Source organism: Syzygium oleosum, unplaced genomic scaffold (assembly GCF_021117445.2).
Source record: "Syzygium oleosum isolate NSW1041296 unplaced genomic scaffold, Sole_v2.1 Sole_v2.33, whole genome shotgun sequence".
Classification (NCBI taxonomy): Eukaryota; Viridiplantae; Streptophyta; class Magnoliopsida; order Myrtales; family Myrtaceae; genus Syzygium; species Syzygium oleosum.
In genome coordinates this window covers 3,070,242-3,092,362 of record NW_026607517.1, presented here as the reverse complement: position 1 = coordinate 3,092,362, position 22,121 = coordinate 3,070,242, and the positions used below count along the sequence as shown (strand labels likewise).

At 43.3% G+C, this 22,121-nt stretch overlaps 4 protein-coding genes and 1 long non-coding RNA gene across 9 annotated transcripts in view; 2 read left to right on the top strand and 3 right to left on the bottom strand.

The window, feature by feature from the left end:
• Positions 1 to 223: 223 nt before the first annotated feature.
• Positions 224 to 2,901, top strand: LOC115672460 (WD-40 repeat-containing protein MSI2-like). The gene is made up of 6 exons (XM_030594271.2): positions 224 to 595; positions 943 to 1,266; positions 1,364 to 1,507; positions 1,699 to 1,823; positions 2,078 to 2,173; positions 2,389 to 2,901. The coding sequence occupies exons 1-6, from the start codon at positions 287 to 289 to the stop codon at positions 2,609 to 2,611; spliced, it is 1,221 nt and encodes a 406-aa protein (XP_030450131.2). The 5' UTR covers positions 224 to 286; the 3' UTR covers positions 2,612 to 2,901.
• A 1,260-nt stretch (positions 2,902 to 4,161) lies between these two features.
• On the bottom strand, positions 4,162 to 6,897 carry LOC115672461 (basic leucine zipper 23-like). Of its 2 annotated transcripts, none has more exons than XM_030594273.2 (3): positions 6,690 to 6,897; positions 5,404 to 6,236; positions 4,162 to 4,603 (listed from the first exon to the last, which is right to left on the bottom strand). In XM_030594273.2, the coding sequence occupies exons 2-3, from the start codon at positions 6,182 to 6,184 to the stop codon at positions 4,575 to 4,577; spliced, it is 810 nt and encodes a 269-aa protein (XP_030450133.1). In that variant the 5' UTR covers positions 6,185 to 6,236; positions 6,690 to 6,897; the 3' UTR covers positions 4,162 to 4,574. The 2 variants fall into 2 exon arrangements, with proteins under 2 accessions (XP_030450133.1, XP_030450134.1); XM_030594274.2 differs by lacking the exon at positions 6,690 to 6,897 and adding an exon at positions 6,575 to 6,686.
• Positions 6,898 to 7,913: 1,016 nt separating this feature from the next.
• Positions 7,914 to 11,685, bottom strand: LOC115672459 (protein kinase STUNTED-like). Of its 4 annotated transcripts, XM_030594270.2 has the most exons (11): positions 11,308 to 11,682; positions 10,765 to 11,022; positions 10,580 to 10,653; positions 10,379 to 10,497; positions 10,161 to 10,276; positions 9,529 to 10,083; positions 9,184 to 9,435; positions 8,936 to 9,099; positions 8,621 to 8,848; positions 8,396 to 8,545; positions 7,914 to 8,279 (listed from the first exon to the last, which is right to left on the bottom strand). In XM_030594270.2, the coding sequence occupies exons 2-11, from the start codon at positions 10,910 to 10,912 to the stop codon at positions 8,022 to 8,024; spliced, it is 2,064 nt and encodes a 687-aa protein (XP_030450130.2). In that variant the 5' UTR covers positions 10,913 to 11,022; positions 11,308 to 11,682; the 3' UTR covers positions 7,914 to 8,021. The 4 variants fall into 4 exon arrangements, with proteins under 4 accessions (XP_030450130.2, XP_056160881.1, XP_056160883.1 ...); XM_056304906.1 differs by lacking the exon at positions 11,308 to 11,682 and having other exon boundaries at positions 10,765 to 11,285; XM_056304907.1 differs by lacking the exon at positions 7,914 to 8,279 and having other exon boundaries at positions 8,397 to 8,545; positions 8,625 to 8,848; positions 11,308 to 11,685.
• Positions 11,686 to 11,702: 17 nt separating this feature from the next.
• LOC130135486 (uncharacterized) overlaps positions 11,703 to 22,121 on the top strand; it is a 61,961-nt gene continuing 51,542 nt past the window's right edge. The window contains exon 1 of the long non-coding RNA XR_008814846.1: positions 11,703 to 11,729. This is a non-coding gene — a long non-coding RNA (uncharacterized LOC130135486). The remainder of the gene's footprint in view (positions 11,730 to 22,121) is intronic.
• On the bottom strand, positions 16,940 to 20,912 carry LOC130135484 (rac-like GTP-binding protein 5). Its single transcript, XM_056304911.1, has 7 exons — positions 20,583 to 20,912; positions 19,123 to 19,210; positions 18,924 to 19,033; positions 18,729 to 18,792; positions 17,714 to 17,778; positions 17,539 to 17,604; positions 16,940 to 17,443 (listed from the first exon to the last, which is right to left on the bottom strand). Exons 1-7 carry the CDS (start codon positions 20,679 to 20,681, stop codon positions 17,339 to 17,341), a joined length of 597 nt encoding a protein of 198 aa, XP_056160886.1. The 5' UTR covers positions 20,682 to 20,912; the 3' UTR covers positions 16,940 to 17,338.

The window sequence follows — 22,121 nt, the reverse complement described above, 5'->3', positions numbered from 1 at the left end:
GCGATTTAGAATTTAAGTTCTCAATCAAATGAAAATAAGTCAACAAGTTTTCCATGCTAGAAAGTCAAAAAAGAATAAAGGTGGAAAAAAAAAAGAAAAAGCAAGATGATACCGGGAGGTGCTGGGCCTTAGTAGCCGAACAGTCGGCCCATCATCTCCGGTCAGCATAAAGCCCTCACCAACAAGTTTTGGCGGGAAAAAGCGGCGCCACAAGAAGCGCGAACACAGGAGAGAGAGATAGAGAGAGAGAGAGAGAGAGAGAGAGAGAGAGAGAGAGGGAGCATCCATGGCGGAAGAGGAAAGCGCGGAGCTGCAGCAGCTGGAGGAGGAGTTCGCGGTGTGGAAGAAGAACACCCCGATCCTCTACGACCTCGTCATCTCCCACGCCCTCGAGTGGCCGTCCCTCACCGTCCACTGGGCCCCGCTCCCTCCCCGCCCCTCTTCCGCCGGCGACCACCCTCCCCTCGCCGTCCACCGCCTCGTCCTCGGCACCCACACCTCCGACGGCGTCCCCAACTTCCTCGTCCTCGCCGACGCCCTCCTCCCTTCCCAATCCGATGGCTCCGGCGAGGAGGACGCCGCCGCGATCCCCAAGGTCGGTCCCCTCGGCACCGCGAAAATTTTATTCGGCTCTTTTCGGTTGAACAATTATGCGGGCATTGCTTTGCTGAATCACGTGGTGTTCGGTGGAACTGTTGATTTTGTGTTGTTTTATCTGGAGTTGGTTGGTGCGTTCTAAGTGTTCGATGTAATTCCCACCTTTATAATTCCTCTCGTTGTTCTAATGAGTGTCGAGCTGCCGCAGTTTCACGACTGTTTCTCTATGTAAAGCTGCTGTATGCCGCCGGTTTTAAGAATGTGGTCAATCTCGCTGTCGACCATGCTGGAGATTCTTGAATAGTACTGTCTGATGTTTTTCCCTATCTTTCTCACTGGTTTTAGGTGGAGATATCGCAAAAGATTCGCGTGGATGGGGAAGTGAACAGGGCGCGGTTCATGCCGCAGAATCATGATATTGTGGGTGCTAAGACAAATGGTTGCGAGGTTTATGTTTTTGATTGTTCTAAGCAGGCTGCGAAGCAGCAGGAGGGTGGGTTTGATCCGGATTTGAGGTTGACGGGTCATGATGGAGAAGGCTATGGATTGTCTTGGAGCCCCTTGAAAGAAGGCTACCTTTTAAGCGCGTCCCATGATAAAAAGATTTGTCTCTGGAATATATCTGCTGCGGCACAGGATAAAGTGCTCAGTGCAATGCATGTTTTCGAGGTAATATATGATAGATAGGAGTTTGGGCTTACCAATCGTCGTATGACTTTGGTAGTTTTACCAAGTATTTATGTGGAGATGGAACTGTCATTTTTAGGCTCATGAGACTGCGGTTGGAGATGTGTCTTGGCACTTGAAGAATGACAGCTTATTTGGGTCTGTCGGTGATGATTGTCAATTGATGATCTGGGACTTGCGAACGAATAAACCCCAGCAATGTGTCAAAGCACATGAGAAAGAGGTTAGACAGCCATGAATTTCCTTCAATTCATTGGTTTTTGCTCTTGGTTTTTTTGCAAAACACCTTATGTTTATTGTTAATACCCTGACACATGTAATTGGATTTCTTAGTGATTATATATGTTTACGTTGTGATCGTTGCGTAGCTAATAGATTTGCAATTAAAGTATCTTTCTCATGCTTTGTTCCCAGGTGAATTCTGTATCTTTCAACTCGTATAATGACTGGATTCTAGCAACCGCGTCTTCAGACACAACAGTTGGACTGTTTGACATGCGGAAGCTCTCCACACCATTGCATGTCTTTAGTAGCCATGAGTATGTTCTTTGCCCACGTGATGGATCTGAGACTTTACTGTATCATTAGTTTTCAAAAGATTGCAGTTTTTATGTGCAGCCTATAGAACTTAAAAGCAGATTTAGATACTTCGTATTGGAGCTGTAGAGGGTGTCGTGTTTCTTTAAGATTGATTTTACCATGACTAGCTTCATCCTCAATACGCTAATGTTCTACGTGATGGCAAGAGACTAGGGCTTGATGTCTCCTTTTCACTTGGAACTGTATCTTGCAGAGGAGAGGTCTTGCAAGTAGAATGGGATCCTAATCATGAGGCTGTGTTAGCCTCTTCCTCGGAGGACAGAAGGGTGATGGTCTGGGACTTCAACAGGTACACTATCCACGTGTTGGTTCTCAACCTAAAAGTTACTCATATTACTCTCTCTCTCTCTCACACACACACAAAAGCACGCACTCACACACTCTTCCCGCACGAGATTATTACTACTGGTTGATTAGCTATTAGCAGTAGCAGCAGCAACTCATATTTATCTAATTGCTTTGAATGAGTAGTACAGAATTGTCACATTTGCATGTTCAATTTAGGATTGGAGATGAACAGCAAGAGGGAGATGCAAGCGATGGCCCTGCCGAACTGCTTTTTTCTCATGGGGGTCATAAAGCTAAGATCTCAGATTTCTCATGGAACAAGAACGAACCATGGGTTATCTCAAGTGTGGCTGAAGACAACGCTGTTCAGGTTTGGCAAATGGCTGAGAGTATCTGTGGAGATGATGACGACATCCAGGCCATGGATGGATATGTATGACATTAGGTACAAATGCTTCATAGAAGTTTCTTGGTTTGATTTTGTTTCGGGGCCAAGGGAGAATTTTTACTTAACTTGCTAATTCTACAATGCTTCACGAAGCATTTTTTTTCAGTCCTTTTAGCAGCTTAGATGGAAGATATACTCACTGGCATGATCGGTTTGGTGTAAATCAGCTTATGTGTGAAAGGACGAGCTCTTTGGATGTGGTTGAAGTACGTTCTTGACCATTTTCTGTAGTAATTGGTTGAGTGCGGCGGATAACTTGAATAGTGACGTGTTTCCTTTGAGATGGCCTGGAAGGTGTTATGTCTCAGACAATTGGAATTGGATGAGTGGAGGAACCTTATAATTAACCTTTCTCTCCCTTGATTGCCTAAACATGAATTTTGTCAAAGAGGCTATGATCAAATATGGCATGAGAGAGCGACCTCTAGATTAACGTGATGAAAAATGGATCTAAACAGATTTTATGTGGTTGCTTGAACTTAGCAACATGTCCAATGAAACTGATTGACGAACTTTTTTTGAACTCGACCGCACTCCTAATCCGACGAGACCTTGGACAGATAGCGTGAAGGAGGATGCATCTTACGGTGACTTGATAGCGTTTATCTTCACAAAGAAACTGATAGGCTGCCTAAGAATTCTTGTTACATATTAGCACATATGATCTGCCCCAAATAGTTTTTAAGTTCGTTGCAAGCAAAGACCTAGCGTTCAGATAGTTCCTTTGTCGGACATAACCTAGTCCACTCTTTCCTGCTGTCACGCTCGGTCCACTCGACAAGCCGTACCCATTCATGAGTCATCCTCCTAGTATTTTAGTTCTATCGCCAGCTCGATCAGCCAAGCAACTGTACTGAAATCTCGGGTCGGAGTGAAATAGATACCATCTGACCCTACGACATCATCGGTGGGAACGCCAGTTTCCCTTTGCCTGTGGGTTGATGCCCATTTGTCTAATTTCAACTAACTAATGCAGGATCGTAGTCCTAGAGAACACACTTGGAATATTATATCCCCCTCCAAAATGATCTACCTACGGACCATGTTGGCTCTTGGTTATTTGTCAGATTTCAATTCAGAACGAGAACGAGCTCGAACAAGCTCCTCACCCTTCATTCGATGCATTAACGTAGCCAAAACTTTTACAGATTTCCTCGGCAAATCAGCGAATATACACCTTCACTTCTCTCGACTCTCTCTTTGCTAAAATGCCGTACTTGCACCAATGGCAGGGGCAGGTTCACCAGCTTAGCTCCATCACATAAGTTAGAAGATGAACATCATCATCATTTGCATAATGTAATATGGAAGGCAACTTCTGGAACCAAACAGATGATGTTCGTCATACAGTGCTACCGCCCCACATCTCTATCGCAAAATGCTGCTCGCAAAGATCATTCAGAAGATTCCCACGCCAGTTATGTTTCTTCAAACAAGCAAACCTAATTTCAGTCCACAGATGGAAGAGCTCGACCCCTCAAGAGTGATAGAGTTCGCTCTCCCACATTAGGAGATTAATGGTTCTTGGAACAACCCCCGTCTTCCCTAAATTTATGCATTTCAACAATCAAGAATTCATCATCAAGCATACAAAAATGAAGCGTTTCTACTAATCAGAAGCAGCACTACTTGCCGCCACAGAGAAAGTGACCTTGTGACACTGAACTGCAAAAGTAATAGGTCTTAAAGCCTCATAAGAAACCAAGTTGTCCTCCATTAGAAGGTCCACTGGCTATTCATCCATCGAGGTCCAGCTTAAGTAACAGTCTAAAATGGAGCATATTAAGACATTACCCTTCGAAAACATAACTGAGCCATGCCAGCTCTTTGATCCCAAGTTCGTTGAGAGACTAAATAATAAACAATCAGACACAAGCCACCTCTGCCGCTCATGAAGACCACTTATTGAATTATAGGTCTTCTTGAAAGATGGAGGTGATTACACAAACAATTCTCATCCAGCCGTTGCTGCACGAGACCCTCCTATAATAAAAAGCAAGATGAAGTCAAATGGTAGCAAAGAAATATATTCAGCATATTTCAGAGAAATTAAATACCAGAAGACCGATGGCACAGAAGCCAACATTATTACGATCGTCTAGCAAAGAGAGAGAGACATAATCATCAAAAAGATCTTGTCCTTAATTCAACAGAACCCATCGTTCTAAACTACTACTGTGGAAGGAGAGGGTGAACTCAAGCGTAAAAGAGAAGAATGATGCGTTCACTCATCTTGGACAAATGGCGTGTGTGAAATGGAAAGCGAAAATTTTTGTCCCTCATATTCCTATGAAAATATGCAAAGTAAATTTGCAACAATGCCACAGAACATCAGCACCATGAGCATCGCACATCCGTCTGTGTAGTGCATATTAACAACAAATCTTCATCGGAGGGCAAAGAATTAACTTCAAGCCCAGACCAGAAGTTCAATTGCATAACTAAAACAGCCTAATCTGACAACAGGGAAGGCAACATTCGCGACATTTCTAAGATTAACATTCAGGAATACATACATTCGTTTCCAAAATAGATCTACAAATTGATATGGCTAACTTTAAGCGGGTATTCCAAAAAGGGGACCATCCATACTTCCAATAAAAATGCACCAACATAATTTTGTTAACCAATATGTATCTCTTGACATTCTTCTTTTTAAAACAAACAACACGACATCAGAAGACTGCAGAAAACAGAGGAGCACAAACAACATACGCAACCGGGTTGGATAATCAACAGATTATGAGCTGGTAACAAAGGCAAACAAGTGATCCAGTTTTCACCTTTTTTCTTACTTCCACCAGAAGAAGCCGCATTTGATGCTATGTTCTCGTTTCCACATCCAGGAAGTATTTTGGGCCCTGAACCGTTCTGATTTGCTAGGCATTGGAGATTCTCAAATTCACAACCACTATATCCCTGCCCATCCATGCTTGTACCATCTCCACTCTTACCCTCCGCTCTCGGATGAAGGCAATATACCTGATCGTTACACTGCATGTTACAAGGATTCACCACATAAGCACTGCCAGGCATTGCTGATCTCTGATACGGAAAAGCTCCTATCTCTCCTTCAATCCTGCCCCTTATATCCACAAGCAAACACTTCAGTCTAGCAATCTCGGCCTCCAATACAGCCTGACCCTGGAGCCTCTTCACCAATTGCTGATTCACGGCCCTCAATCTAGTGACCTCATCTTCTAACGAGGCAGCACGGGCCTTCTTCTTCTCGCGGTATTTCCTTACCGCCTCCCGATTGCCGAGCGGGCGCTTCTTCGATTTCTTCTCCGTCGACTCTGCAGTGTCATCAGTAGAAACCTTCTCCTCGCTGGCGGCGGGGACGATTTTGGTGTGCACATGAAAACACGTGTGGGTATGCGAAGAGTCCGGTCCCGGCGGATTACAAGTGTGAGTGTGGGTACAAGCATGGGTATCCCTGAAAATTTCGTCGAATAAACTATCCATCGAGCGGCAACCGGGAACTTCTCCTAAAGTCGAACTTGAGAACACGTCAGTGTTCCCAAACACTTCCTGATTCGAGAAATCGAGCTCCCCATCATCCATCTCGGAACACGAATCAGCTCGAGGAACCCCAAAATCTGACGGCGCTCGATATCTGACGACAACGGGAAGAAAAGGCGAAATTTTTCGAATTAGAACCGACAACACCAGACGCGTCAAAGGCACACGGGAACGGCACGACCAATCAATGCCCTAGATTCCCACGATCCCAGAATACGATGAATCGGAAACAAAAAAAAAAAAAATCGAACGCCCACCCCCACCACCCGCCACGCAGAGACGGCAACAAATTCAGGCGAAATCCATCAAATGCAAAGCGTCGGACGTCAAAGCAAGGACCGAATTAGACGACGAGAATCGGAAATTAGACGGAGAAGAAAACAAGGAGAAAGAAAAAACCCTAGAAAATTCGGGGAACCCTCACAATGGCACCTTTTCGGAGGAATCGAAACGAGCAAAATTCACAGAGGCGAGACGATTCCGGCGGCGGCGGCGGCGGAGAACGAACGAAAGAAAGGAAGAAAGAAAAACGAACGAACGAACGAACCAGAGAAGAGAGCGAACGTGCGCCGGAAGTTTCCGCCCAACCACCGCGAAAGGAATGCGCGGCGTCGCTTCCGGGGTCCCCTTTTTCGAGAATTTGGGCGGTGCGTGATGGGTGCGAGCGAGCGAGCGACAGAGATCAAAAGAGACGCAGGAAAAGTCTGACAGTGTGAAGAGGTGTCTCGTCACGATATGTGCGGGCAGCAGCGATATTCCCCCCCACGCCCCACGCCCCACGCCCCACCCCCCTGCCTTTTTATGCGAGCGATTGATATGGTGGCGCGGAAAAAACTGTAGTCGGGCCAAATCGACAATTATGAAATTTTGGACCGATCCTGGACCCTTTAAAGTTGGAATTTTGCGGCGAAAAATTGACAGTTTCTTATTAAATTGTTTTGAGACCCGGATCCAAGTAAATCGAGATCTGCTCTATTTACGGCCTTTTCTTTTCTGGGTCTCCTCTCCATCGCTCATTTGGGTTCCCCATCTCTTTTTCTCTCTCTCTCTCTCTCTCTCTCTTCCTTTTTTTTCTCCATGCTTGAGATTTTCTTTTGACCGCGGCCGGCACGTGTTCTGTTCTTATCTTATGCTCGACGAATTTGAGCTCCAAAGGACGGTGAATTGTCATCTTTTTCATGGTCCTTTCGGTCCCCTCTCTCTCTCTCTCTCTCTCTCTCTCTCTCTGTGACGAATTTTTTCTCCTCGAAACCAGAAATGGCCGTTTGATACCCGCTCCAGCGACGGTAATGGCTGCTGCCATCATATTTGTAATCATTCGATGATGACTGATGAGTTGACCCCCGGCAACAGGTCGCTTAAAACTATTCTGTTTGACATTCTCGGGGGAGCAAAAGTCAAATCGATTCCCGAGGTTTTTTCGAGTTCCCTTGGGATCCTTTTCAGACAGTATAGTTCTCCTCTTCGTTTGCCCTGCGTTGTCTCTCCTTTTTTTATGGCTTAATCCATCCGGGTGACCATGTCTTAAACTGAAGTGTTCGAGGAAATGCGCATTCTGTTCTGGGCCAACACCGCATTCTGTGCTGGGCCGACATTGTTTATCATTAGATATAAGTATGTTGACTGACCCATCAGTATAAAACTAGAAAGATGATCTCGTGAACATTTTGTTTTGATCCGCTGAATGGATTCTCCAGTCATTTTAAGCTGCTGGGCCTCCCTAACTGGAGGCATAATGTTTGAGCTTTTATTCAGTTGGGGACATTCGAAATCCATCGGGACATGGACATTGCCAGAATTGATTTACACTATAATGAACATCCACGAGTTTACTTACACCAGGGATTTTTTTTCCTATTGTAACAGTGTACATAATAAGTCAATCGAAGCTCGATGATCGGCTCCATCTTCCCTTCATGTATTCATCCACTGAAATGCTGTTGCGCTGTTCCGTGCTGCTGAACGATGTATAATCATCACAAACATCCAGCAAGGCGAGGCTCAGGTGCAACTCCGCACTTGAATTCGGATAAACTTCATCGTCGTTGCCATCCGAAATTTCGGAATCCACCCAATGACTGGTTTTAGAGTTGAGCCACTCGTCAGCATTAATGTCCCCGTTTAGGATCTTCAGAATCTGAAAACGCAAATAAGGCTCACGGTTCATTCAAGGGAACTGTTTCGAATCGACTAATAAACATGATATGCGCCGGTATCTCGAAAGGTATCGCCCAAATGTAATTTTTCTTTTACCTGGTTCATGTTAGGGCGAAGCCTAGCTGACCGTGTGATGCAAAGTCTAGCTGCAAGAACCATTCTTTGCATTTGAACCTCGTCCACGTGTCCACCGAGATCTGGGTCCAGAATGCTTCTTGAATCCCCGCTCTCTATGATGGGCTTTGCCTAAAGTTGCAAAATTTGGGTGTTCATTCAAAATACCAATGCAGTGTGAGAATATGCATAAGGAAGGCTTCTTACCCACATGACCAAACTTTCTTGTCCCTTGGGGGCGTCGGAACTTATCGGTTTTCTTCCTGATAAGAGTTCGAGCAACACCACACCAAAAGCATAGACATCAACCTTATCACTCAATTTGCCATACATGAAGTATTCCGGTGCAAGATACCCAAATGTTCCAACTACATCGACTTTGGTCAGAAAAGCTGAAGCTGGCGGTCCCCATATTGCAAGCCCGAAATCAGACAACTGCCACAGAAAGAAACATCAGTCATTTATTGCAAAATTTTATTTGCTTCAACATCCTAGCTAATCTTACACGAGCTGTAAGCATACCTGCGGCTCAAACTCATTCGTGAGAAGAATGTTCGATGTCTTGACATCTCTATGAATAACGGGCCGAGCACATTCGTTGTGCAAATAATTTAAGGCTTCTGCAACTCCCGAGGCAATGTTATACCTTACAGCCCACGACAGTGCATGCTTGTTTCTTCCATCACCTGCATCGCATGCTAATGTCGTCTCAGCACAGAAGCAAATTGAGATGAAATAAACAAGGGTGTTATTCTCACCGAAGGCATTACCGTGTAGGTTTTGCTCCAGGCTCCCCCGGGAAAGGAAATTATAAACGGATATTAAACTGTTACGTTGGACACTGATTCCACGAAGGGGTGTGATGTTTTTTTGCTTCATCGAGGAGATAATGTCCATCTCCAGCAAAAAATCTTTCGAATTTGCTTTGACTGATGACTTCAAGACCTTTACTGCCACTGTTGTGCCATCTGGAAAAATGCCTTTATATACACAGTTCGAGCCGCCTTTTCCAATCAGATGCTCTGCTTGAAAGGAAAAAAGAGATGAGGAGTGGATCTTGCTTGCAATGGAAACTGGAGACAAAAAACTAAATCCAATAGAATGAAAAGGCGAACCTGATGAGAAATGCAAAGTCGAGTCTCTAAGGGCATCATAATCAAACAATTCACAATCTGACGATTTTGTTCTCAACAAAAGCTCTATCTGTTTCAGTAGCTTGCTTGCCTTTGATGAAGTACTTTTATGGCTTCCATCCACAGTCTCGGTATGATATTTCGGTGGTGGGCTCTCTCTAGTATCAGGGTGTAGAGAGTTCAGGTAGAGAGACCTATCTGGCAGGCTCATGACCCACTGAACAACAGAAACGCTCCTTCCGTTCAGAGTCCGTGGAGGATCAGAAGTAGCTCTCCTTAGCAGGGGCCAACCGGGTCTCTGCTCCAAGTGGCTTCCAGCAAGTTCAGAAGCCGATCTCGACAGAACTATCCTATTTTCGCGTGCGACACCGATTTTCACATCTTTATAATTAGCACGCAATTCCTCTCTCCGGCTCTGAATCCTTTCCGTGGTCGAAATATCAGACTCAGCTTCGGATTCACCAAACTCAGACGAGGTTTCTTGAGTGCTGGCCTTTCCTCTTTGACACAGACTGGGTCTAGGATCTCCTCTGACTCCTGTAGTTAAACTAAATCGGATGAAGTTTGAAGTACTAAACTAAAAGGTATTGGTTTCAACAGCACTAGCAGCTAACCTGGAAGCTGAATATTGGTACACCTCCTGAAGACTATTTTCCCGTTATGGATGGCCAGCACATCAGTAGAAGACGGCAACCGCTTGGCACAATATTTGGCCGTTGAAGTATGTACCCTAAACAGATAAAATCCATTTAGAGTGACGACGAGAGGGAAAAGAAAAGATCCCAACAACTACAACTTATTGAAATGAGTTCATCGCTCAATCATATAGTACCCGAGAGCACCTTGCTTGTCTATCCCAACGAGTAGGGCCACAGCAGCATAATTCTTGGTCTCTCTCACCAGGACCTTCCTAAACGAGCTCCCTCTCAGCACCTGGCCTGTGAGATTCACCTACAGTTTAAAACAAACATTCAGCAACACACTCCTAAGCATCAAGAAAGAGTTGCAAAATTTTTACATATTAGGTCCATACCTTCTTTGCATTGCATAAACCTGCATAAACCTCCAGATAGTTATCCAACATGGACCCATCTCGTGAAGCATCATCTGGACAGCATATTGTAAGTACCCTCAACTCCAGATATTCGAGATATGAATTTAAAACTAGAATTTCACTCGCTAACATAATACTGAGAAGGCTTTGCACGATATACGAACCTCGACAAACATGGATAGCCAGTACCCTATCTCCCGGTTCAGCCACTTTCACGATAGCCCAACTCAGTAGCTCTCTGCTATGGCCGTCGAGCCGGACACCAACCAACACATACTTCTGCGTCACGGCCTTAACTGTCTCAACAGTCATCGTTCCTTCCTTCGCAATAACCTCACACCCTCGGTCTTTTTACACGGAAACACCAGAGATCTATCCTGGCGCAACAACTGTCCAAGCTCTACCACATGTCATTCGGTTCTCTGCAGCATTGAATCAGGCATGTTGACCACTCAGTACTCGTACTAGACATAAAAGAAACCCCAAATGCCCCCACTTTCTTTACTTGTGCACTTGCAGAAAGCAACACCATCAGCGAATTTAAGCCCCACGAATCCCCAAGAAAAATTCGCGTGCCCGCATAAACACCCCAAAAAAAGAATAAGAACACAAGCCATCCCCGCACACACACACACCACTGTTATATCCGGACGAAACGGGCAGAACCCATGACGCGATAAGGGGAAGAGGACAATCGAGAATGGTACCTAAACTTTGTGGCCATCCGGGGCTCAATCCCACCATGTCCATTTTAAAATCTGCGAAATTGCCGCCAACACAACACCGGCCTACCTAACGCCACCCTCTTCTGGGCTCGTCAACGAAACTTAAAAAAAAGGGAAAGAATGGTATTCAAAGCAAGACAGGGAGAGGATGTGACATCAATCCGATGAACCGTGAAGAAATGCCGGGCCGCGTGGGGAAGAGTTTCGCACGGCTAAGCAAACGGGTTCTTGTCTGCTTTCGTTTGAACGTTTGAAGAGACGAGAGGGGAAACTCCGAGGTCAAAATCCCGGGGGAGGAAAGTGTCGGCGACGCAAAAGGAATTTTACCATGGAAAGAAAAGCGTGCGCTGCCTTGTCGTTTGGGCCATTGGGAAAGAGAGAGAGAGAGAGAGAGAGACGCGGACGTGTTTTAGTGGAGCAGTTTAACTTCGTTGGAGTCCTCGTCAACGGGAAACCGGCACTTTTCGCGGGAAACCCCTGATGTCCGGTCATTTTGCGGGGGGCCGATGCGGTGGGCCGAGGGAGCTTGCCACCGGCTATTGCGGGTCGACCGACAGGAGGCCCCTTCTCGTTGCATGCGATATTGAAAGAGAAAAGCTCTTCAGTCAACGCCTGGTTGATTGACTTACGGGCGATCATGTTAGGACCAGAAGCAACGATAATAATAAAACGAGGATAATTAGGGGTTTCATGATGAGTAAAATACTAATGACTAGATGAGACGCAAAGTGGCTCGATTCGATATACCCAATTTTAGTCCACGAGTCATGTGCTCGAGATTTTCGACGGATTTGATGGCGGCGGCAAGGTGCACGCAACGGGTTCGCTAGCAACCGTGATGATGGTTGAAATGACATGAATTATCATAATTAATTGTGACATATCGGTAACGAAACTTATAATCCGACCAAGTCGCGGCAGAATTAATCTGCGGAATCAACACGCGGGCATCGGTATTTTTTCATTGGTCCGCATGGGAGTCTAGATTAAAGCCACACTTTTTTCTATGTAAAAGTAGTTGCTGTGGTCATGATTAGTGTGCTAATTGTCTAGCTATAGGACAAGAACCATTGGATTGCCAATCTCATGCGAATCCGATACTATATTTCGCCCGTACGTAGAGGCATATGCATTATGCCGGCGAGAAAACACATTTCGATCATTTCTAAGAACAACTAAATCGTTTGTCCACTAACCGATCAGCCAATCAATTGAAAAGACCGAGTTTCCTGGTTGTTCGACGTCACGAGTTTTCGGATACCGGGGCTAGGAATACGTAGCCGTAGACGAGTCGTAGCTTTGCCCAACTTCCTCGAGAGGGACACGTAGAGTAGAGATTCCCTGCGTTGTACGGGAAGAGGTAATACGATCGATATTGGTGTTTAACATTGAATAATTAGTTGGTGCACCGGGAATTAACGAGGAAAATCATTCTCAATCGGGCTTAATTTCGACGCCTCGCCAACCAAATTAAGCGAAAGAAGATCAACCGTACGAGGGTTCATCGTTATCGCCCGGTCATGCGAATCATCATCGTAGATCCATGCGCATAAAAGATATGCACAAATTGTTTAGGACGTCACAATCGCATGACCAAAAAGTTATTGATTCCCCTAGACATTTCTTTCCCCCCTTAGGCCAAAAATAATTTAATTCCTTCTTATGTACTAAAGTTAATTTAATGAATATATTCGCATGTTTTTATTTTTATTCGTTTTCCTTTTATTCCAAGGTAAGGAGTGGTCCAAAAAGCAGAAAGCAGCCACGGACTGACCTGTCTTTCATCCTCTTATTGGAAGGCATGGATCATTGGGATCGTGATCGCTCCAAAGTTAAGAATATTCAAAGCGTGTCAGCCTCTAATTATTCTTTAAATAAAAAAAATCTCTAATTATTCTGTTAAAATATTCTATTGATCTTCGGGTCAAAAATGGAATTTCCGGGTAATTTCAACTTCCCCGTTTTTGACCACCTCCCAATAAAAAAGAAGGGTTAAATTGGACTCTCGAGTAGTCCATGAAACGAATCTAGAATTATTAAGAAATGTTGAAGATGTTGATTGCTCGTTAGTGTGGGGCATAATTGACCGGACTCTAATAATGCTAAGGAAGTACCCCGTGTTTTATTGCTCCGTCCTAGGATTTTACGATGGAGGAATTTGCCGAGCTTTTGTCTTGAACCCGTGATTTAGCATTTTGAGATAAATGATCCATGAACTTTGATTATATGTGCAATGTGATTCATGAAATTTTAATTTATTTAATATTGTCACTGAAATTTATCTCAATATACAATGTGATCCATAAACTTTGAATTTGTTCAATGCGGTCTCTAAATATTTGGTACATGTTCAATTTAGTCCCCTTCTACATTGAACATTTTTGTATAATACAAATTAAAAATTTTGGGAATCATATTATATATTGGAGTAAAGTTCAAAGATCATCTGTGTCGTTTTTCCTAGCATATTATAGCATTGTCTACAATCAAAGGTTCTTGTCTATGGACATAGGTGAGATCTTTTGCATCAGCAGCAAAATCTACCGACGCATCAGTTGTGGATTGTGGCGGGACACTTGGCCAACGGATGACATGTGATCACTGTTCGAGTTCTTGCGAGGCCAAAGGACGCTGAGATCACTGGAAACCAAGCTTTTTCGATGCAAACAGAATAAAGAGAGGAAAAAGGAAGAATACCCATCTTATCTAAAGTTGCCACTTTCAAGAAAAAAATGCAGGGAAAACGAGAGGAGCTGATGAGTCCTTTCCGTTTTAAATTTCAAAGACGAGAAGGAACCTTTGGGTGGGAAGGCGAATGAGTGGCCTACCACACTCTACTCTTTTTTTTCTCTACAAAAATTATTCACGTCAGAGCCGGTCATATCATGTAGGATGACCGACTCCAATTTTCGGCCAATTTTTGTTAATCGTTAAAAGGTTTAAGGTTTAAGGTTTAAGACTGAATTGACACGATTGAAGGAGTTGAGACTGAATTGGATCGCCGTACAATAGGTTTATGACTTTTTTGGACAATTATGCTTATCATCTAATTATGCATGCACATGTAAAATGGAAGTAGGTCTCACTCGCTCGCTCACTCCTATCTACTTGTCATGGAGTGAGGAATCGCATCTCTCTTGGATGCGTTTGGGGGCCATCGCTTCGTTTGGCCAACGACAGCAATCATCATCAGCCTCTGGTCCTCTCTTTGGAAAGATGATGATATCTGCACTCCATTGCACTTTCAATTGCTTATACATCAATGATTGAAGTGGATGGGAAGTAGCGTTTGGTCCTCGTAAAACTCTTTGGTCACATTTTTCAAGCTGCACAATTGTTGACATACCAACCACTCTGATTCAGTTGGTGACTCACAAATCTAAACTGCCTCTTGGGAGAAACTGCTGACTGGGGCCCTGCTGACATTGCAGATAGCGATGTAGATTTTGATGCAGGAGACGCTCTCATTCATACATTTGAAACGTTGATCGCCCCCAATTAGAGGAAGTCCACTGTCCAGACTCGTTTGAATTTCAGATACATAAAGTTTTCATCTCCTTTTTCTGACTCGTAATTGTCATATTGGAATGTCGATTGATTCGTTTCATTGCATCGGCAATGTGCTTAGACACGACGCGACGAGTTTCTTTCACAGGCGACGGCGGAGGAATTGAAGTCCTCCAAATTTCGTGCGGATGGTCTTTGGAAGAGGGAGTGGAGATCTTTCTTTATGCTTAATCACTTTCACTCCAATTGTTTGGTGCAAGAAAGCTTCCAAAAGTTTTTAGACACGAAGCATGTACTCTCATCATTAATCCTTGAACTGTAGAGTTTTGTGATCTCCACTGGTGCATGTTGCTCCGAATATTATGATAGGTGGACGGCCAAGCACATCTATCTTCCCACTCAGTTCTATATACTCAGACTTGAAGGTACTGGGATGAAGTAACTCAAGATTACAGACACAATCCTTCGTGACAAGACAGATTCATGGCCGCAAAATAGCCTGTGCGGTGCTTGACGAGTCAAAAATATCATACCAGCCTTCCTTTTATAGCTATTCTTAAAAATAGTATAACGAATAATATCCTCGGATCGGATCGTACTATGCCCAATTTAGCTTGGATATCTAATCTCTCAAGCAAGACACACAGAACACTTGGGCATAACAATTGGTTTCGGCCTGCCATGGCTTCATCAGAAGAGCGGCATTAGCTCCCAATCAGTTTGTGTACGTCATGCCAATCCCGCCTTCAGAGCTCCTCAAAGTTATAACCATTATATTATAGAACTCCTAGCACACGCTTTGACGCCACTCCTGCGAATAAGTTGTATCGTTCATTCTAAATCACTCCAACGCCACTAGCTCCACTCACAAGGGTATGCGTATACGGGAGAATTCTTGCATCACTCCAGTCTATGACATTCTCCCTCACTCAATTCCACAATGTCCTCGTTGCGGGTTATTCTATCGTTTCCCTGCATTCTTCAACCATTAACATCCTACCTTGGGTACATAGAATGCTCGCCCAACAGAACAGGACACTGCACTCCATTGGTGGCTCCCCAATCATAATTGTTCGGGTATCTTCGGTTTCTTGTGCTTTTCTTGACAAGTGTGGCATTTGGAACCAACTACGCTTTTTGTAGTACCCTCTTTCGCCTACTAAGCTTCTCTTGATCTCAGTAAATCAGTAAACCAATGGAGGTTTCTCTCCTTGTTAAAAATGTGGTAGCAGACCTATCTTGAGATGGGATGTTTTCCCTATTCAGTGAGCAACATTATCATCCTAGAAGCAAGTCAAGAGCTGCACTTTGTCAGCCCTCACATGTGCCCCCATTGTGCCACGTACCATTCATGCCATGTTGGATAATCGGCGTCTATGTCAGTGATTTCCAACCAAATGGACTATATTGATAAATCGTAAAAAGGTTTAGGACTCAATTGGTACAGTCGAAAAGTTTAAGACTAAATTGGTATAAGTACAATAGGTTTATGACTTTCTTGGTACTTTTCCCGAGATTGAGTAGACTCATATGCACCCGATTCATGCAAATATTGCTCCTTGGTAGGCTTGGGATGCATTTCATGAATGGCCTCGGGCTCATGCTTGACCATTACGAGGCGCGGCCGAAGCCCCGTCCATCGGTATCAACGAATCGTTATAGCCAATGACTTGGACCGTTCATTTAACGTGAAGTTCTTGACAGGTGATTGTGCGCGGGCGGGGGAATGCCCGGGCACCAAGCGGCAAGAGATAAGGACTTGGATCAACATGTTTGCATGACTTGGTGTTTAAGGTTGAGGTTGATAGAACGAGATTGACATGTCTGCCCAGTGTTTGGCCAACGGTTGAACATCTTTCAGTGATATGCACAGTGCCTGTGATTGAGCGAACATATGCAGAACCTGTATCACAGCTCATTCTTTCGAAGCCATCCAACAATTGCATCTTTTCCGAACCATTCCTTTAATAAATTAAAGCTAAGAGAAAATGAATGAAACCAGACTAATGCTGCAAAATTAGATGAAATGAAGAGGGCTAGTCTTGCATACATGGCCATGGGCAATGACAGAGAGCACAATTTTAACCATATGAAGAGAAAAAAAGACGGGAACAAGTTGATCATTAGGTCTTAGCAATCTGGGTAAAGTAGATTACACAATGCGTCGAGTTTCACAATAGTTGTCTAGTGCAGTAGGAGATCGAATTACATAACCACATATATGACCATGCCTTAACAATCTGGGAAACAGTAATTTTACGCAATGTGAAACACGAGCTAAACATGTGCGGGTTACAGAACATGTAACCAAACTAATATACAGTCCACATCATAAAACTAACAACCATTAAACGAACAAGTTCAGCGCCTATGGCAGACATATATCTGTATCTGGTTGTCAGTGGAGATTCCTAACTGTAGCCATCTTGCTTCTTCAAATTTTGGTCGAAAAACTTACTAATTTCTTCAGGATCGTAGCTTTGATTTTTTTCGATTTTCTTCGAGATCATAGTATAGAGCATGCCTTCTGAGACTTTCTCTTCTTCTTCTTCCTCTGCTTCGGTGGTTGGAGAACCACCTTAATGGCAGCATCAAAGACAGCTTTCACATTCTGTAATTATAAACAAGAAAACAAGAGAACTAAGAGAAATGGGTATTGAAAGTTCTGTTCCGATCATCCAAATAACGGGGAAAATATCTAAAAACCTGCTGAGTCTTTGAACTACACTCAATATAAGCAGCAGCTCCAATAAGCTTCTTTAGTTCCTCACCCTACCAAAACGGGAACATTAACAGCTCCATTTTAGTGGTGGGACACCAACCAAGACTGACGAGGAGGATAAAAATGGGTAATATTTAACAACAAAGAATGATCACCCACCTGTGCTGTGGTAATGGGAACTGCACCAGGATGGTCTATGAAGAACTGCTTGTCATCTCGAAGATCTGCAAGAAGTGAAATATAGTTGTCATAACTCATAAGATCAAATTCCAGTTCATGATTCATGGGGTCACAAGAGATAATATCAGTTAAGTAGGTCTATAAATTAGTATCCCTAGACAGAAATCAATAATGCTTGGACCGCGGACACAACAAGAAAGCACCTTTTCCTGCCTAATCGTGACATTTCATTTCAATATTATGCTAAAATAAGTATGGACGTAGACACATTGTTCCTGCAAAGCTGGAAACACAGCGATAGAAATCAATGTGATATCTGAAAAAAGTCTCACTCACAGATCGGGTCACTACCTTGTTTGTCTCCTCATAGAAATCAATTTTCACACTCTATGACTGGGCCGATATGCAGTTTACAAGCGGAGAGGAGTGCTAATGTATAAGAAATTAAACATTTGCATCTCCATGTAGTTTAGCATATGGTAAAACACCAGGGATATAGATGGAATAGATCTTCGAAGAAAAATTTGATTCACATCTGCAAATTATTATTACAAATTAAATATCTAAACTCTCCTATGAAAGGAGCAGGGAAGACAAGAAATTTTTTTTTGTTCACAATGTCAATTCAAGTCACATGCCAGCCCGTACGAAAACAGGTAATTTTGTTCTCCATGTCAATTCCAGTAGCCAGGGAACTATCTTGTCCTTTTCCTCTTATACAGGCTTTTTTGCAAGGGAAGTATTTGCAGTAGAAGCCTTAATAGAATGAAACGATTGTCATACAAAAGAACATTATCTACATGTCCTATCACACAAGTCGAGAGCACCGCAAAATCATTACTTAGGCCATTAGTAAAATAAGCAATGTATCTGAGAAGCAGACAGAAACTTCTCCTCGTGAAAGTTGATCAGAGACCAACAGCCTCAAGTCGGAACAGATATGCTTTGCTAAAACGTGAGAACAAAGCAAGGTAATCCAGTTGTAGACACTAACCAAGTTTTGTACCAACGAGAATAATTGGAACGCCAGGTGCATAGTGCCGCAACTCAGGAATCCACTAAACATCCAAACAGAAAAGGAAAAAGAAAAAGTTTTCATCAAGAGTCTGAGGAACCAGCAACGGGATATTATGTGTTGGCTGAAAGAATACTGAAAAGGTAAAACAGATATCAAATCGATACGACTCACCTTTTTGGCAACATTTTCATAGCTGGCCTTGCTAATGAGAGAGAAAGCGAGCAGGAAAACATCAGCCCCACGGTAGCTAAGAGGTCTTAGCCTATTATAGTCTTCCTGTCCTGTTTTATTAGAATTAAAGTGTTATACCAACCCAAAAGAAAACTCTAGCAAGATAGAGGAGGATTCATCTGAAATCAAGAGAATGTACCGGCTGTATCCCACAAACCCAGATTAACAGTGCTTCCATCCACTACAACATTTGCACTGAAATTGTCGAACACAGTTGGTACATAGTCCTGTCCCAAAAATAAATAGCAATGGCCACAATAATTATCTTTCCAATGACCCATCAGAATGACAAGGCACTGAAGAGGTTATCAAAAGATGTGTTCCCTCAGTTTGGTTCATGGAAACTGATATCATAACACGAGATGACAATTTCCCATATCTCATGCCAGACAGAGAATTAATGTCACATCCAGCCGCACAGATTGGATGGTCCCATGGAAGAGCATTTCAGAGACAAGAAATGTTATCTCAATTTGCTACAGCATATCCAATTGTCTCATGGAAAGATTAAACAGTGGTCTGAAGCTTTGCAACAATAATGGACTGCAAACATTAAAAGATAACTAGGTACCACTTCTTTCTTTTAAAGCAAAGTTAACAAGCTGAAGTTGTTCCTAATACTGAGAATAAAAACGAATTTTGGCCACTTTCAGCACCACATTCCCAAATTCAACTTCAAAGATTTTCTATTGTTCTTCACCTCATCCCACAACTAGGAACAAAAAGGAAGTTGTGTACTCCAAGGCACTGAAAAGAATTTAAATTGCTATCTACAGCAAACCCCGAAGATACCCATATAGTCCCTTGACACAGCTTTAAATCAAACGAATATCTCACCTTTCACCGAATACCAAAACTTAACTTTGGAAACCACTTTGTACCATCAGAGATTTTCCTCGTCTTTCTATTTACGAAAATATCATTTTCTTTTAAAAAATGCCCATCCCCAAATCCTGAATTCTCACAACCCTCAAAATACTCAAAATCAGCTAAAAACCAAACCACCCAAACCCTAAGCAAGATCCTAAAATGAGTTTGCAAGGAGAGCCAATTTCATCTTTTCAATGTGGGGTTTTGTTAAAGATATGTAAATGATACTTGTAAAAATAGAGGTATGTCCATTGGGTCTAAAGTTAGCTATGTTTTTCGTATTTTGCCTTGCATTTCACAAACCCATTACAAAAAGGTTTTGAAGCAGAGCATTATAGGGCGCAAATTTTTCACAAACTCGTCACAAAAAGGTTGGCTTTTTCATGAACAATATGCCAAATTCAATAGGCCAGAAATCAACGTTTCATCTTCAAGAATGCTCGACTCGATTTCAAGAACCGACCCAGAAAGCACTACCTATCTTTCTTGACTCTCTTCCTTTCTCCAGATAAGGAGTAACTCAAATTGGGCATTCGCACAGCAACGAAACGAACTCAAGAACCCAACTGATAAGCATTCGTTTTTGCCTCTAATTGAAAACCCAGCACAGCCCGAGTCAACCCAGTTGCTCAGAGCCCCAGAAAGAAGCCGAATTCTTCCAGCGGCCCACCATTTCCCGGGGGAAAACAAGAGGACGGGCAGGGGCTTGAAGGGAGCAAAAGGGCGTACCGTGGGGAAGGTGTTGCTGGTGTAGGAGATGAGCATGCAAGTCTTGCCGACGGCTCCGTCGCCGACGGTGACGCACTTGATGAACCTCGACGCACTCATGGTCTCTCTCCCCCCCTCCTCCTACCACGTCGGAAACGTCCCCCTGCACCGGCTAGTCTTGAGCAGAGACGGCGAAGCTCTGCGACCGCGAAACGAGGCGCATTGAAAACCGGGGGAAACGGAGCGGAAGTGGGTCGTCCGGGAAGAAAACGCACTCTGACTACCCACTACCCAGAGAGAGAGAGAGAGAGAGATTTTCTTTCTTGTTTTCTTTATAAGGGGGGCAGGATGGAGAGAGACAACTCTTGCCAGCTGCGATGAAGGATATGTTTAAGGCGAGCTCACGGTGGCAAAAGCTTTACTTGACTAGCAACACACCCAGAATCGCCTATATATATTCTCTCAAGTGGAAAAAAGCAAGAACCTTTCCAAACTCCATAGCTCCTTGTAAATCATCTCAACGAGGACTATGGATGGATGGATTATATAGATCTACATCATGTGAGTAGTTTAATCATGTGTGATTTTGTATAGTCGATAATTTTTTGATGATGTTGAGTTCTATGATTTTATAGGTGATGTAATAATTTCTCGCTGTCGAGAAGCTTGGAGAACTGTTTCATTTTCGAAAGAATTTTTGCAACACAAACACGAAAAATAACCCATGGGTCGGGAAAAGTTCCTTTGTTTGATTGTTCAGCAAGTGTTCCGGGGTCACTCTTCAGCAAAATTCATTTTTTGATGAGTAAAAGAATGGAAAGAGGCTACGGCATAATAATACAAGTTTCACATCCGTGACGAAATGCTTAATTTGAGCCACATTTACGATTTATTAGAGCAAACGTGTCGTCATGCCTACTATAATGCCAGTCGATGTAAAGCTGCAATTATCCCGTGCCCAATCAAGCCGAAGCAACACCATAGATAAATTAAGGTTTTTTTTTATATTAAATAACAATTGAGCAAATCGAACCTGTGACAAAAGGGACTTCAAACTATATGGGAATGAACTCTACACAATTAAGTCAACTACCACGATAGTTTTTAACTCTCGCTAGCTTTGAAGCAGGAATTGCTAAGTAATTGCGGGGATGTCATGTGGCTTCAAATCCGTTCTTGGTTCTTGTACACATTGTCCATCACTCACATTACTATCGCAGTGATGGATGGACCGGTAGGATAAATCAATTGTCTTAGAACAAGGTCACAAGATTGAAGTTGCTCGAAACAATCGTGTGTTTTGAGTTTAGGCATTGAGCATCTCAATGAACAAAGGTCGCCGACCTCGAACCAATAAGTTCGGATTAACATTAGTGCCGAGCATTCTCTCTGTACTCCACAATTCGAACCAGGAAGTTTGTGAAGTATTTCATTAGTATGTCCAAGCAAAAGGTGAGCAATGCATGTTGCCATCCCATGTTAACTTTGCTCCATGCTTGGTTAGGAGTATAGTCACTTGAAGAATCTCGCGGCATGATTCAGAATCCTTAAACGTATCAA